This window comes from Furipterus horrens, unplaced genomic scaffold, assembly GCF_987537825.1.
Source record: "Furipterus horrens unplaced genomic scaffold, mFurHor1.1.pri manual_scaffold_5, whole genome shotgun sequence".
Classification (NCBI taxonomy): domain Eukaryota; kingdom Metazoa; phylum Chordata; class Mammalia; order Chiroptera; family Furipteridae; genus Furipterus; species Furipterus horrens.
The window spans coordinates 76,898,677-76,911,839 of record NW_028327175.1 but is presented as its reverse complement, the minus strand read 5'-3'; the positions used below and the strand labels follow the sequence as shown (position 1 = coordinate 76,911,839).

Here is a 13,163-nt window from a genome sequence, read left to right as displayed (position 1 = left end):
GGTGCTGCTAGCTGCAGTTTTAAATCAAGCTAATGAGAGCATTAGAATTTCTCTATTATAATATAAAATATTATAATATAAAATATTTGTAATTTAAATATTTTAATATAAATATTATATTATTATTATAATATAATATAAAACATTATATAAAATAGCTGTGTGGACCATTACAATTAGTAATAAGAATAATATTCATCATTTATTACATGCTTCCTGGGTGATGAGAAATAGTTTACATATATTACCTCAATTTTATATTTGCTAGAACTGCCTGAGCTAGATGTTCTTAAACCCACTATACAGATGAAGTAAGTGAGATTGATAGATGCACATAATTTGTTATAAACTCACACAGGCAATAACTGGCAGAAGTGATCCAGAATTCAATGTGTCTGGCTCCAGAGCCCATGGTCTCACCCTACAACTGCGCAGCTATTCGTAGGAAAGTCAGACTACCAATACATGTTCAATTTACATACTGAGATTGGCTCTTAATTTATACACTGAGATGAATTCTTAGACTCAATGTTGAGTATTTATTTCATGAAAGGTCAGGGATTTTGCAGTAAGCTGTATGCAACCTTTTCCAAGACTTGAGCCATATAGCTAGAAATTTCATCTGAATTTTAGAATTCAAATATTTGTCTCCAAAATTCCAGGACATTATAAGTTATTGAGGAGCATAACTTTCTTATATCTTAATCAATTCTTGAAAAAGAGTTTTATTGATAGAACCAAAGTGTGTGATTACTTAAATACACCCTGAGGTATGAACTCCTAAGGAAGAAGGTAAATTACATCAATTGTTCCTGAAATAGGGAATCCATTATCACCATGTCAGTCTTCAAAAGTTGTGATTCCATTTTAACTCAGTGAAATTCAGTCCAGGTTGAAACTTCCATCTGCTTAATCTGTTCAAATTTTGATACTTTTTTTCCCTTTTGTGCAGTTTTAAGATCAGCCTATTCAGTCATGTAACATCAGTAAAAAGGTTTCATCTTGTAAATCACTGCTTGTCCTACTATCTGTGTCTGTTAGAATCCTTTAGTGGGCCAAAGTCATTAAGCTGAGGAAGAAGCTTAGTAAATGTTTCTACTCTAATTCAATTTCTTTTAAATATCACATCAAATGGAGATGACAAAGAGCTCATGCATAAAGGAAAAAAATAGCCTTCTTTCCTTCACACTTGATCCCTGTTTTTCAAAGTTCATAGCAAAAGCTTCACTATGCCGGCAAACCAATTAGTGCTTATGTACAAAGTAATGAGGTATTTAGGGATAAATGGGACTGCCTGTGTAACAGTTTCAGAATAAAAAGCTACAAAATAGACCACCTTTTCCCAAGAGGAGAGTATATGCAGGCAACTCTTAGTGATTTGACTTCTTCAGTACAAGAATCACTAATATGTGGAACAGACTGATAGCTAGCTATAGGAGGAAGGGGGGAAATGGTGGAAGGAAGGAGAAGGTATTAGTCAAATAACATGTATGAATGGCTCACAGACATGAACAATGGAAAGGGATTTGACTGTGGGAGAGAGGGCTAGGCTCGGTGGAGGGGGGCAAAAGGGAAAAAAGTTAAGACAACTGTTAATAGAATAAAAAAATAAAAAAATAAAGTAAAAAAAAAGACTCACTAATACAAAGTGGAAAAAATTTATAAATAAAAACTAAAATAGCCCTTCAATTCAATTTCTCTCTTGTTTACTCTTACTACCCAAAGCCTCATCTTCATTAACGATGCAGTCAGACAAATGGATATTGTTTCTGGAAACATTCAGTTTTTTTTTTCAGTACAGTAAAAAGTTGGTTTCACTGTCATTTTCTATTTTCTGGCACTAAAATATATCTATAATAGAGAATCACCAATACTTATAACATTTAGAAACTGCATGATCTTGAAATTCTTTCTAAATGGCCAAAAGTAATGTTAAGTTATAAGGAATAGATTCTCAATCAGAGGCGATAAGGCCAGTTGAGGCCCTGGGAGCAGAAGAAAATATTGGGACCCTTAAAAAAAAAGACAGAGGCAGGGAAAATAAAAATACATGTTAACCATATTTTATGCAGCATAGTAATGAAACCAAACTTGGTGTCATTAGAAAAAAGTGTAAAGTTGGGGTTTTGCAGGACACTTCATAAGTCCGGGCCCAGGGCGCGCGCCCGGTGTGCCCACCATTGAATCTGCCTCTAATCTCAATGCTTATGTCTTTCCCCCAACTTTGTGTTATGAGAATTTTCATATATACTGAAATGTTAACATACCATCATGGACACTAGTATACTGTCCTAAAGTCAATTAATTGTTGGTTTTTTTCCTATTTTTGTTCTTTTTCTTTCTCCCCCCTCACCCTGTACTCTGTCTCTTTCTTTGTTGCATGCAAACACACACACACATACACATATACTCTTCTCTCTTTTGATTGATATGTTTTTAATGTATTCTAATTATCTGAATTATAGTTTTATAAGTAAAGAATATGGTATTGCCCTGACCAGTGTGGCTCAGTTAGTTGGGCATTGTCCCACAAAGCAAAAGGTCACTGGTTTGATTCCTGGTCAGGGCACATGCTTGGGTTGCAGGTTTGGTCCCTGGTTGGGATGCATATGAGAGGCAGCCGATCAGTGTTTTCTCACATCAATGTTTCTCTCCCTCTCTCTCTCCCTCCCTTCCACCCTCTCTAAAAACAAATAAATAAAATCTTAAAAAAAAAGTATATGGTATTATATCCATTTATAAAATATATAGTAATAAAAATACTTGTATTACAATTACATGTTAATTTCCCACAGGGATATTTTATTAGCTAAAATACCCAATTGTCAGAACATGACAATTCATGTTCATTATTAGTGTTAACTCTGCTCTGTACCTGACCAACAGTGGAATATGGATTTTACCATAAATGCTAGGGCTTTAGTCTATCTCCCTATGGTAAACAGACAAATTAGAGTATTTCTCTATTACTCAGACATAGGAGTTCCTAATGGATTCTCAATGATGATCAGGGTGCTTTATGGGGAAATAAGTCTCTTATTGCCAATGTAAACTGAATTGTTCCTAAAATACTAAACTACGAGAAGAATACTTAACACTACCATAAAATAAAATTTGGGTTAACTGTGCTGAATAAGTATTTAAATAAATCCTGGGAAATGGGATTATTGTTATCAAATAATTAAATATAAAAGAGACAGGAAACCTTTATTTGAATTGTTATAGATAGTATTATGGGTGGAATTATGTCCTTCCAGGAAAGATTTATTGAGGTTCTAATCCACAGTACTTCAGAATGTGATCTTATTTTGAAATTGGATTGTTGTAAATATATATAGTCAATTTAAGACAAGATCATACTGGAGTAGGTTAGGCCCTTAAACTAATAGGACTAGTGTTCTTATAAGAAGAAGGAAATTTGGACACAGACATGCACAGAGAAAAGATGACAAGCAGACATGCAGGGGGAAGATGGCCATGTAACAAGGGAGGTAGCAAGTGGAGTGATGCATCAACAAGGGACACCAAGCAATTACTGGCTGTCACCGGAAGCAAGTGGGGTGGCATGGAACAGATCCTCCCTCAGAGCCCTTGCAAGAAATCACCCATCCTGACACCTTCATTTCAGACTTATAGCCTTTGGAACTATAGAAGAATAAATTTCTGTTGTTTTAAGCCAGTCTGTGGTAGTTTATTATAGCAGCTCTAGGAAACTCTCACAGATGGGTGATTGATAGGTAGATAGACAGATAAACCATCTTTCAAACCTCTTATGTTTAGATTTAGTCATAAAATGAGGACCTAACGAACTATCCTGTGAAATAGTATAATGATCACAAAGTTTTTAAATTGAACAATATTTATCTATTACAATGAGCCACAAAATGTGTCATTTTTTTAGGAAAAAAATGATTTAATAAAGGTAATTTTATATGGCTCAATATAAATAGATTACCCAAATAATTCAAGTTTTCTGGAACCTCCTTTTCTCCTCAAGAGCAGATCCTTGACTGAATTCACTGGGAAGATACTTCGTTTTCCTAGCATCGCTTTCCTTCTATAAATAGATTGTTCAGCTTCATTCATTTCACTTAGAGAAGGAAGTTTCTGTCTCCAGGACCTATATGGAATTAAACCTGGGGGCAATTGCTCTTTGAGGTTTTGCCTGCTACTTCTTTCATTTACACATCTCTAAGCATGGTTTATTCTAGGAGCCAATGCTGAGGATTCTATGTAATTCATGTTCAAAGCTGAGGTTTCTCCAGGGGATTTTCTCTCATTCCATTTGGCACAGTAGTAACTGTGTTTGACAACATCTGCCTTAATAGCACCACTCTGCAGCTGCATCTGACTCTCGGTTCCCATCCCCATTCTCTTCCTGCCTGTCTTCTCAGAAAGATGTTTCCACAACAGAGGGAGAAGAGAATACAGTGAGGGCAAACCAAAGCTTTATTTTCCAATGAGTATGAGTCATGAACCCACCAAATATCTTCACCTATCTCTTACTCCAACTCATCCAAAGATTTTTGACTTTAATCAGCACTTGCTAAGACAGCTCTTCATCTTTCAGGACTCTGAGCATTCAGAGTGTTTATTTTCCTATACTTGCATATATCTACTCCCTTTTAAATTTCCTTCAAATAGGAAGAAAAAAACAACCCTTCACAAATTTTACTGACAACATTTTAGCTAGCAGGAAAGGATACAACCAAGCCTAAAAATGTCTCATGTGATTCTTGCTAAAGTATATCAGTTTACTTCCATAAAAAAGGAGGTATTTAGCAGAAAATTCTATTTCATAAAGTTTTTAATAATCCTCAATGCAAATAAATTTTATGAATATAAGAAATTGCTTTAAGAGAAAATTCCAAACCTTACTAATCAAAAGATTCCTCTATATTCTCAACTTAAATCATTGCCTACATCGAACAGGAAATCCAGATTACAGGGTTGATTAGTAGCAATTGCCATTTAAATTATTACCTATTTCAATTAAACTGTCATTGTTTCCTATGGCTTTAAATTCTAACATTGTTTCCCAATGTCTTTCTATTTCTACTTGATTGAAAACCCTGTGCTGTTATTCTCTTCTTTATTAAAGGAGTTTCTAAAATTTCCCTGCGCCAGATAATGCATAAAGAGCTGGTGATATTAAGCTACCTTTAGAAGAACAAAAAGTCAATTGGCCTGAAGGAGGTAATATTTGACTTTAAAATTTATGAAATGTCTCATCATACTTTATAACTGGGTTTCCAGAAGTATATCTATTTCACATATTTGTTCACATACAATTTGAGAGAGGAAGAATGGGCAATAATAGAATATGTTGTGTTTTTGTGGCTTTATAATGAGAAACTGCCTAAGGATAGAAAATGCAAGTTAGGGTATTATAATGACAAATGCCCTGTGGGGCACAGAAAGTATTACATCCCACTGGCATTTGTATTTTGTGCTTTCACCTGCTGCATTTCTTACTCATTGGAGATGAGCCTAAGTCACCTTTGCCTCCTCAGCTCTCCTACAAGTATAGAGCAAAAAGAAGCAACCCAAAACAAAATTGTTCCTTATTGGTCAAATATAAACTTCCTGGATGAGCCAGGTCAGTCCCAGAAACATTAGCATTTGTCCAGTTGTACTTTACTGAAGTAAATCCAGCATTTGGAAATCAAGGCATGTACATATGTCTAAAATAATAACTAATATACAAAGCAGGGTTCACCTGCCAGCTCTAAATGTTTCTCCTTTCCACACTTCTCCTACCCATGACCACATCCAATCCAGTTGCTTTCAGAGTCACACAGTTTCCACCAGACAACAAAGAACCCATCTGGTTGTACTCTCATCATCAAGATTCAAATGAGTTTATTGCACATAGTGGCTCTCTGCCTCCTTCGTCCTTTGAATCAGGGCTTCTGGTCTCTCCAGGTAATAGATCCCTTAGAGATGCAATTATATATAATTTAAAAACTTACTGTTTTCTTTAACACTTTGAGAGCATAAGGCTTCTGAGTCCCCTTCTGTTTGCATCTGTACACAATGGATGTAGCACCCCTTGAGGGGGAAAAAGACAAAAAGAAAATGTTATGCTCTGGACATGAAATAAAGGGGAGACTTTAAGAATAAGTATCCTCATAACTGGCAAGTGAATATAGTTTGCTCAGAAAAATCCCAGGTTTCTCAGTCTGCGGCTCTCTTCCTTTGCCCCATTCTGATGCAAGTGACAACATACTTACGGCTGTGGCTGTCACTGCCTCTGGAATAATCCAGGCCCTCAGGTGAGCCTAGCCTGTGGAGCACATCCACCTAACTTCAGAATCCCTGAGCTTTCCTAAAAGCATGTGTTTGGAGTAAAATAAGGCACAATCACTTCAGTGAGAGGGTTTAAGTTTATCACTCAGCTCTAAGGGTCAAGAAAGCTTCCACTACTTGGCAAGGGAGCTGGGAACCCTTGAGAATTTACCCCATTTGATGTCCTGGCATTCTCTCAGAGCCAATGTTGGCCCCATAGAGATTCTGAGTCCTTCATCTTGGTGAATGCTGCTAGCACTTATTTCACATGTCTTAACAAAAAGAATTATGTAAAATGTTCAGGAGAAAATACGATAAAAATGGCTAAAGATACATGGGTGAAAAGTATATCTATTTCTCTATAAAAAGTTTGAAGCACAGAAGGGTTTTTAACCTGTAAAGGAGAATGGTAAAAAGTGACTCAATGCTTAGCTTCATGCATGTACAAAGTTACTAAAAGGAGAATATTAAAAAGCAGGACAGTGTGGTCCTGATCCTCCCTCTTCACACACAAGGCAAGATAACAAGACACAAAGAGAGACTCACAGACCAACAGGCTTAAGTCTCAACTTCAGAAGAAGAACTTGAGATAAATCTTAAAATAAGATCAGTTGAAATAAATCTGAGACTTTGAAGATTAAGCCAAAGGACTTCTTATGATATATTCAGTCCATGGTTTTGAAATTTTAAGCACAAAAGAATAATATAAGCTGAACATATTCCCTGATACCTACGCACAACACATCTTTAACACAGCCAGGAGGAGTCAGCCACTGATGTTATAAATGCTAATAGATTTTAAAATTTCAAAATATTTTTAAAAACTTTGGTAGGATGTAAAATATACATAAAGAAATAAAGTATTCTAGAAATGGAATAAATGGAGGTAAATACATAATTCATCTTTATTAATTTTTAATTGCTCTAAAAGACAACTATCTAAAGCCAAAATAATAACAATGCATTGTGTTTGTAGAATATGTAATGGTAAAATATATGATAACTGTAGAATAAAGAATGGGGGGGGATAGGGAAAACACTAGTTAGCCCTTATACTATGTGTTAAGTAGTATGATAGTATTTAAAAGTAGGCCGATTGGTTAAAGATGTATATTCTTTGACCTAGAGCAATAAATGAAATTATTTTTTAATTAATAATAAATCAGGAATGTAGTTAAAATAAAAAATAAAAAATGAAATGCAATGAGAGAAAAACAAATTAAGAGATTAAAAATAAAACATGTAACAATATATGTTGGATTTTCATCCAATCATATTAATAAATACACTAAGTAGGACTTCCGGCCAAGATGGAGGCTTAGACGGACACGCTAGGTCTCCCTCTACAACTAGAGAGGAATACAACTACTTCAAAACAAAGGATAACTAGAAATTCCAGAAAATAAAACTACACGGAAGCCCAACATATGAAGTTATAAACCAGCAGTGCCATTTGGGCAGGTAAGAGTTAAAGAGGGCAGTGCTGTTTGCGGTCGCACCTGGGACAGCGGCAGCGAAAAATCCCTGCGGCAGTAAAGCCCCTGGCAGTGCGCGACCCCAGCGCTGGGGAAAGCAGCCACCGCATCGCCTTGAACAGTGAGGCCCAGGGGGGCGGGAGGACGGATCCCGGTCTCCTAGCTGAATAACTGTGTGAATCCATCTTGGACCCCCGCCCCCAAAGAAAGCACCACAGGGCTGCGAAATAGGTCGCAGACAGGCGCCGGTCGCTGACTTGTGACGCGTACACAGGCACTGCTCCCTACAGCTGGCCCAAGAAAACAAAACGCATCTGTCAAAATGAGGCAGACAACTATAGAAATCCCGGTGACACAACTCACCAGGCAGCAGATAGAGAACCTGACAGATGAACAGATAAGAAACCTGTCAGAGGCTCAGTTCTGGGCCATTGTTATCAGGTGGCTTACAGAATTCACAAAAGAGCAGGAAAAAGATAAGAAAGAAGCGAAAAACATTCATAACGAAAGGAACAAAACCGCATACGAGACAGATGGTGAGGAAAAAAAATCCAGAGTTCATTTCAACAAACTGGAATATGGAGAAGGAACAAGCAGTCAACCAATGCAGAGAGAGGAAACGGGAAGCAACAATCAGAGGATCAGAAACCTCTGGGACAGCTATAAAAGGCCCAACATAAGAATCATTGGTTTGCCAGAGAGTGAGGAAGATGAACTAGAACTTGAAAAATTGAGTGAAAATATAATAAAGGAGAACTTCCCAGACTTGGGGAAGGGAATAGACTTGCAGGTCCAGGAAGCAAGGAGAGTTCCCAAGAGACTGGACCCAGGGAGAACCACTCCAAGACACATTATAATCAAAATGTCAAAAATTAAAGATAAAGAGAGAATCTTAAAAGCAGCAAGAGAGAAGAAAAGAATTATGTACAAAGGGGTCCCAATTAGACTATCAGCTGACTTCTCAAGGGAGACCCTACAGGCAAGAAGGGACTGGCAAGAAATATTCAAAGTAATGAAAATCCAAAACCTACAACCACAAATACTCTATCCAGCGAAATTGTCATTCAGAATAGAAGGACAGAGAAAGTGTTTCCAGGACAAAATAAAACTGAAAGAGTTCATTAGATCCAAACCACTGTTATATGAGATGTTAAAGGGACTGGTTTAAAAAACAGAAGCTAGGGAGATGAAACAAAGGCAAACTAAACAGGCAACGAGAGTGGAAAAGGAACTGTGGGTACGGGAAGCATATTGGGGGGAGGTCAACAGGGAGGGGGAGTGGGGAGAGGGAGGGAGATGATATAGGAATTGGGGATCATGGTAGGAGGGAATGGAATAGACGGAGAGAGGTTGGGAGGAACTGTATGCACAAGTAATGGACATAATCTAAAAGGGGGGGACAACTGGAGGGAGGGGGGCCACCGGGTGGAGGGGAGCAGAGGGAAGGGAAATTGGCACAAATGTAATATTTTAATCAATAAAACACATTAAATCTGAAAAAAAAACTATAAGCTTATCAATTAAAAATAAAGATGATTAGATTGGATTGAAAAATCAAAAACAAACTATATACTGGAACCCATTTTATATATAAAGGCATAATAGATTAAAAATGAAATGCTAGGAAAAAGATACTATGCAAACACTAATCAAAAGAAAACAGGAATAGCTATATTAATATTACCTAAACTTCAGAACAAGGATAAAGAGAGACATTACTTAATTATGAAGGGGTCAATTCCCCAAAATGACATAACAAATATAATTGTGTGTGCATATAACAATAGCACTTCAAAATACATGAAGCAAAAACTGATGGACTCGAAAGGAGAAATGGACAAATCCACAAATATAGTTGGAGACTTGAAGACACCCTGTTGACAGTTTATTTTAAAAAGTGGAAAAATTTTCACTAAGAATATAGAACACATGAACAGCACTTTCTATTAAATTAACCTAATTGAGAATTTGAGAAAAGTCCACATAAAAACAGCAGAATATACATTCTATTCAAAGTTATAGGAATCACATACTTGATTTCCATATTTGCTATAAAGCTACAGTAATCAAGAGAGTGGGACTGAAGAAAAAAATAAACATTGAAACAAATGAATGACAAAAACAAAAAGAAATCCAGAAATCATCTTACACATATATGGCCAACTGGTTTCTGACAAGGTAAAAAGGCAACTCAGTGGAGAAAGGATAGTCCTTTTAACTGTAAATTGTGCTGGAACAACTAAATATCTATGCATAAGAAAAACAAAAAGCAACCCTAAAATCTTTAAATACACTTCACACTATGCAAAAAATTACATAAAATAGATGATAAATACAAATGGAAAACCTAGAACTCTAAAACATTTTTTAAAAACATAGGAGGAAATTTTGTAACCTTCATTTAGGCAGTGATTTCCTATATACAAAACCAAAAGCACAGTGAATAAAAGAACAAATAAATTGAATTTCATTTAAATTAAGAATATTCTTTTGAAAGTCACAGACAAGAAGAAAATGTATTCAAATCACATACCTCATAAAGGACTTGTATTTAGAATTATAAAAAAACCTTGAAGCCAATAACAAAGAAACAAATAATGCATTTAAAAAATGGGCAAAAGCCCTGGATGGTGTTGCTAAGAGGATTGAGCACCAGTATGCAAACCAAAGGGTCACTGGTTTGATTCCCAGTCAGGGCACTTGTCTGGGTTGCAGGCCAGGTCCCCAGTTGGGGGTGTGTGAGAGGCAACCACATATCGATGTTTCTCTCTCTCTCTTACTCTCACCCTTCCCCTCTCTCTAAAAATAAATAAATAAAATCTTAAAAATTCTTAAAAATAAATAAGTAAAAGAAAAATAAAATTTTTAATGGGTGAAAGATTTAAACATATACTTCACCAAAGAAAATACATGAATGGAAAATAAGCACAAGGAAAGATGCTCCATATCATTAGTCATGGGGTAAATGAAAATTAAAACCTTTAAAAAATTAAAAATGGATCTGCTTTTTGCTCAGCAATTCCACTTCTGCAAATATATCTGAAGAAATTCAAAATATTAATTTGAAAGAACATAAGCACCCCTGTTTATTGCTATATTGTTTACAGTCAACAAGATATGGAAGAAGCCCAAGTATCCATCAGTATGAGTAAAACAACTATGGGACATTTACGCAATGGAAGAACATTTTACCCTTTGCGACAGTATAGATAGATCTGGAGAACATTATGCTAAGTGAAGTAAGTTAGTTAGAGAGACAAATACCTTATGATTTCACTCATATGTGGAATCTAATGAACAAATTGAACTTATAGGAAAAATACGGACAGACTCAGAGAGAGCAGGATGACAGCTATGGGGGAGTGGGTAAGGGGATGGAGGGAGCAAGCAAAAAGGAAATATGACTCATGCACCTGGACAATAGTGTGGTGATTGCAGGGGAGATAAAAGGGGGATAAATGGTAATAGAAAGAATACAATTTAAAAAGAGAGAGAGAAAAAAAACATAGTGAGCTACAACTACACACTTATTTGGTACCTTATCTAAAAGGAGAGAGACAATACCATGGGCAGGCAAGGATGCAAAGCAATGAAACTCTCATGCATGGCTGGTGGGAATGTAAAATGATAGAGCCACTTTGGAACACAGCTTGGTAGTTTCTACAAAATTGAGGATACTGTATGATCCCTCCATCTCACTCCCAGGTATTTACTGAGATGAAAGCTATGTTCACTCACAAACGTGAACATGAATCTTTATATCAGCTTCTCAGTAATTACCAAAAACTTCAAAGAACTCCAATATCCCTCAAATGAGAAATAGATTGACAATCTGTGACACATCAATATAGTGAAAAACTACCCAGAAATAAGAAGAAATGAACTAGGGTACACATAACAATCTGAGTGATTCTTTAATATAATATCCTCAGTGGAAGGAGCTAGGTTCAAAAGGCTATAAACTGTATGACTCTATTTATATAATATTCTTGCAAGTACAAAAGTATAGGCAGAGAAAACAGATCAGTCATTGCTGGGGGATCAGAGATAGGGAAAGGTTTGACTATAAATGATTATGATAAAATTTTTTAGTATGATGAAATTGTTCTATATCTTGATTGTGGTTATTTTTACACATCTTTAAACAGGTAGAACTATACAATAAAATAGAAAAATTTTACTGTATTTATAACTTAATAAAAATATGGTAAAAAAACAACTTTCCAAGAAAACCATAGTGTTCAAAGGCAAGATTAAAAATTATATTTGCTAATGTAGCATATTACATTCAATTCATTCTATTTTTATTTTATGGAAACTGTTGGAATTTTTTAAAAAGGAAAACAAGAAGAGAAATATGAAACACTGTGAAAAACTATCTAATTTTAATTTTTATATCAATTGAAAATTTAATATTATTCAATTATTTATGTAAAGGAAAATATATTAAATTGCATCCATTCTTTATCATTTTCTCATCACATTGATGTATCAATAATTTCAATGTATAAATCATCATCTTAGCAAAAGTTAAAAAAAATTTTTTTAACAAAATGCACTCTTGACTGATCAACCCCAGGACACAAGTATGTTAGAATTAACTTTTTATTTTTTGTATATAAAAAATCTATTAAGAAAGTCTAATTTTATTTTGCTAAGTAATGGGCTTATTAATATTAATAGACCTTTTAATTATTTCCAGAATTATTGAGATGTAATTAACATAGAACATCATGTAAGTTTAAGGTATACAACATAATGACTTCATATGTGTATATTGCAAAATGATTACCACAATAATAATAATGTTAGTTAACTTATCTATCACCTCACATAGATAAAATTTTAGAAGTAATATTTTAAAGGACGAAAAGATTGATTTAAAAAATATAACCCAAATAAGTATATATAAAAATAATATTTCAGTAAGTTTTCAAAAATATAATCTATATTCTTTGCTGAACTTAAATGATTGTCATAATGTGTTAATATAACTTAAGAATCATATTTTAGTATGTTTATATAAAAATAAAATTTATTGTGCATGTTAACAATTAATTTTTTTGTATTTTTTAAAATTTATTTTTATAATTTATTTATTTGTTTATTTATTTATTTTTAGAGAGAGGGGAAAGGAGAAAGAGAGGGAGAGAAGCATCACTGTGTGGTTGCCTCTTACTCATGCCCCCAACTGGGGACCTGACGTGCGACCTAGTAAAGTGCCCTGACTGGGAATAGAACCAGCGACACTTGACTCACAGGCCGATGCTCAATCCACTGAGCCACAGCAGCCAGGGCTCAACAATTAATTTTTAATATAGAAAGAACATTTTGTTACAGTACTGTATTTTTATTTCAAAAATAGATTATATAAAGAGAGAATCAACATAAAATTTCCTG

General features: G+C 35.0%; 1 protein-coding gene across 1 annotated transcript in view; it reads right to left on the bottom strand.

The window, feature by feature from the left end:
* CAMK4 (calcium/calmodulin dependent protein kinase IV) overlaps positions 1–13,163 on the bottom strand; it is a 198,875-nt gene that overhangs the window by 101,685 nt on the left and 84,027 nt on the right. Inside the window, exon 2 of the mRNA XM_090279021.1 lies at positions 5,973–6,051. Coding sequence (XP_090135147.1) covers positions 5,973–6,051 — 79 coding nt within the window. The remainder of the gene's footprint in view (positions 1–5,972; positions 6,052–13,163) is intronic.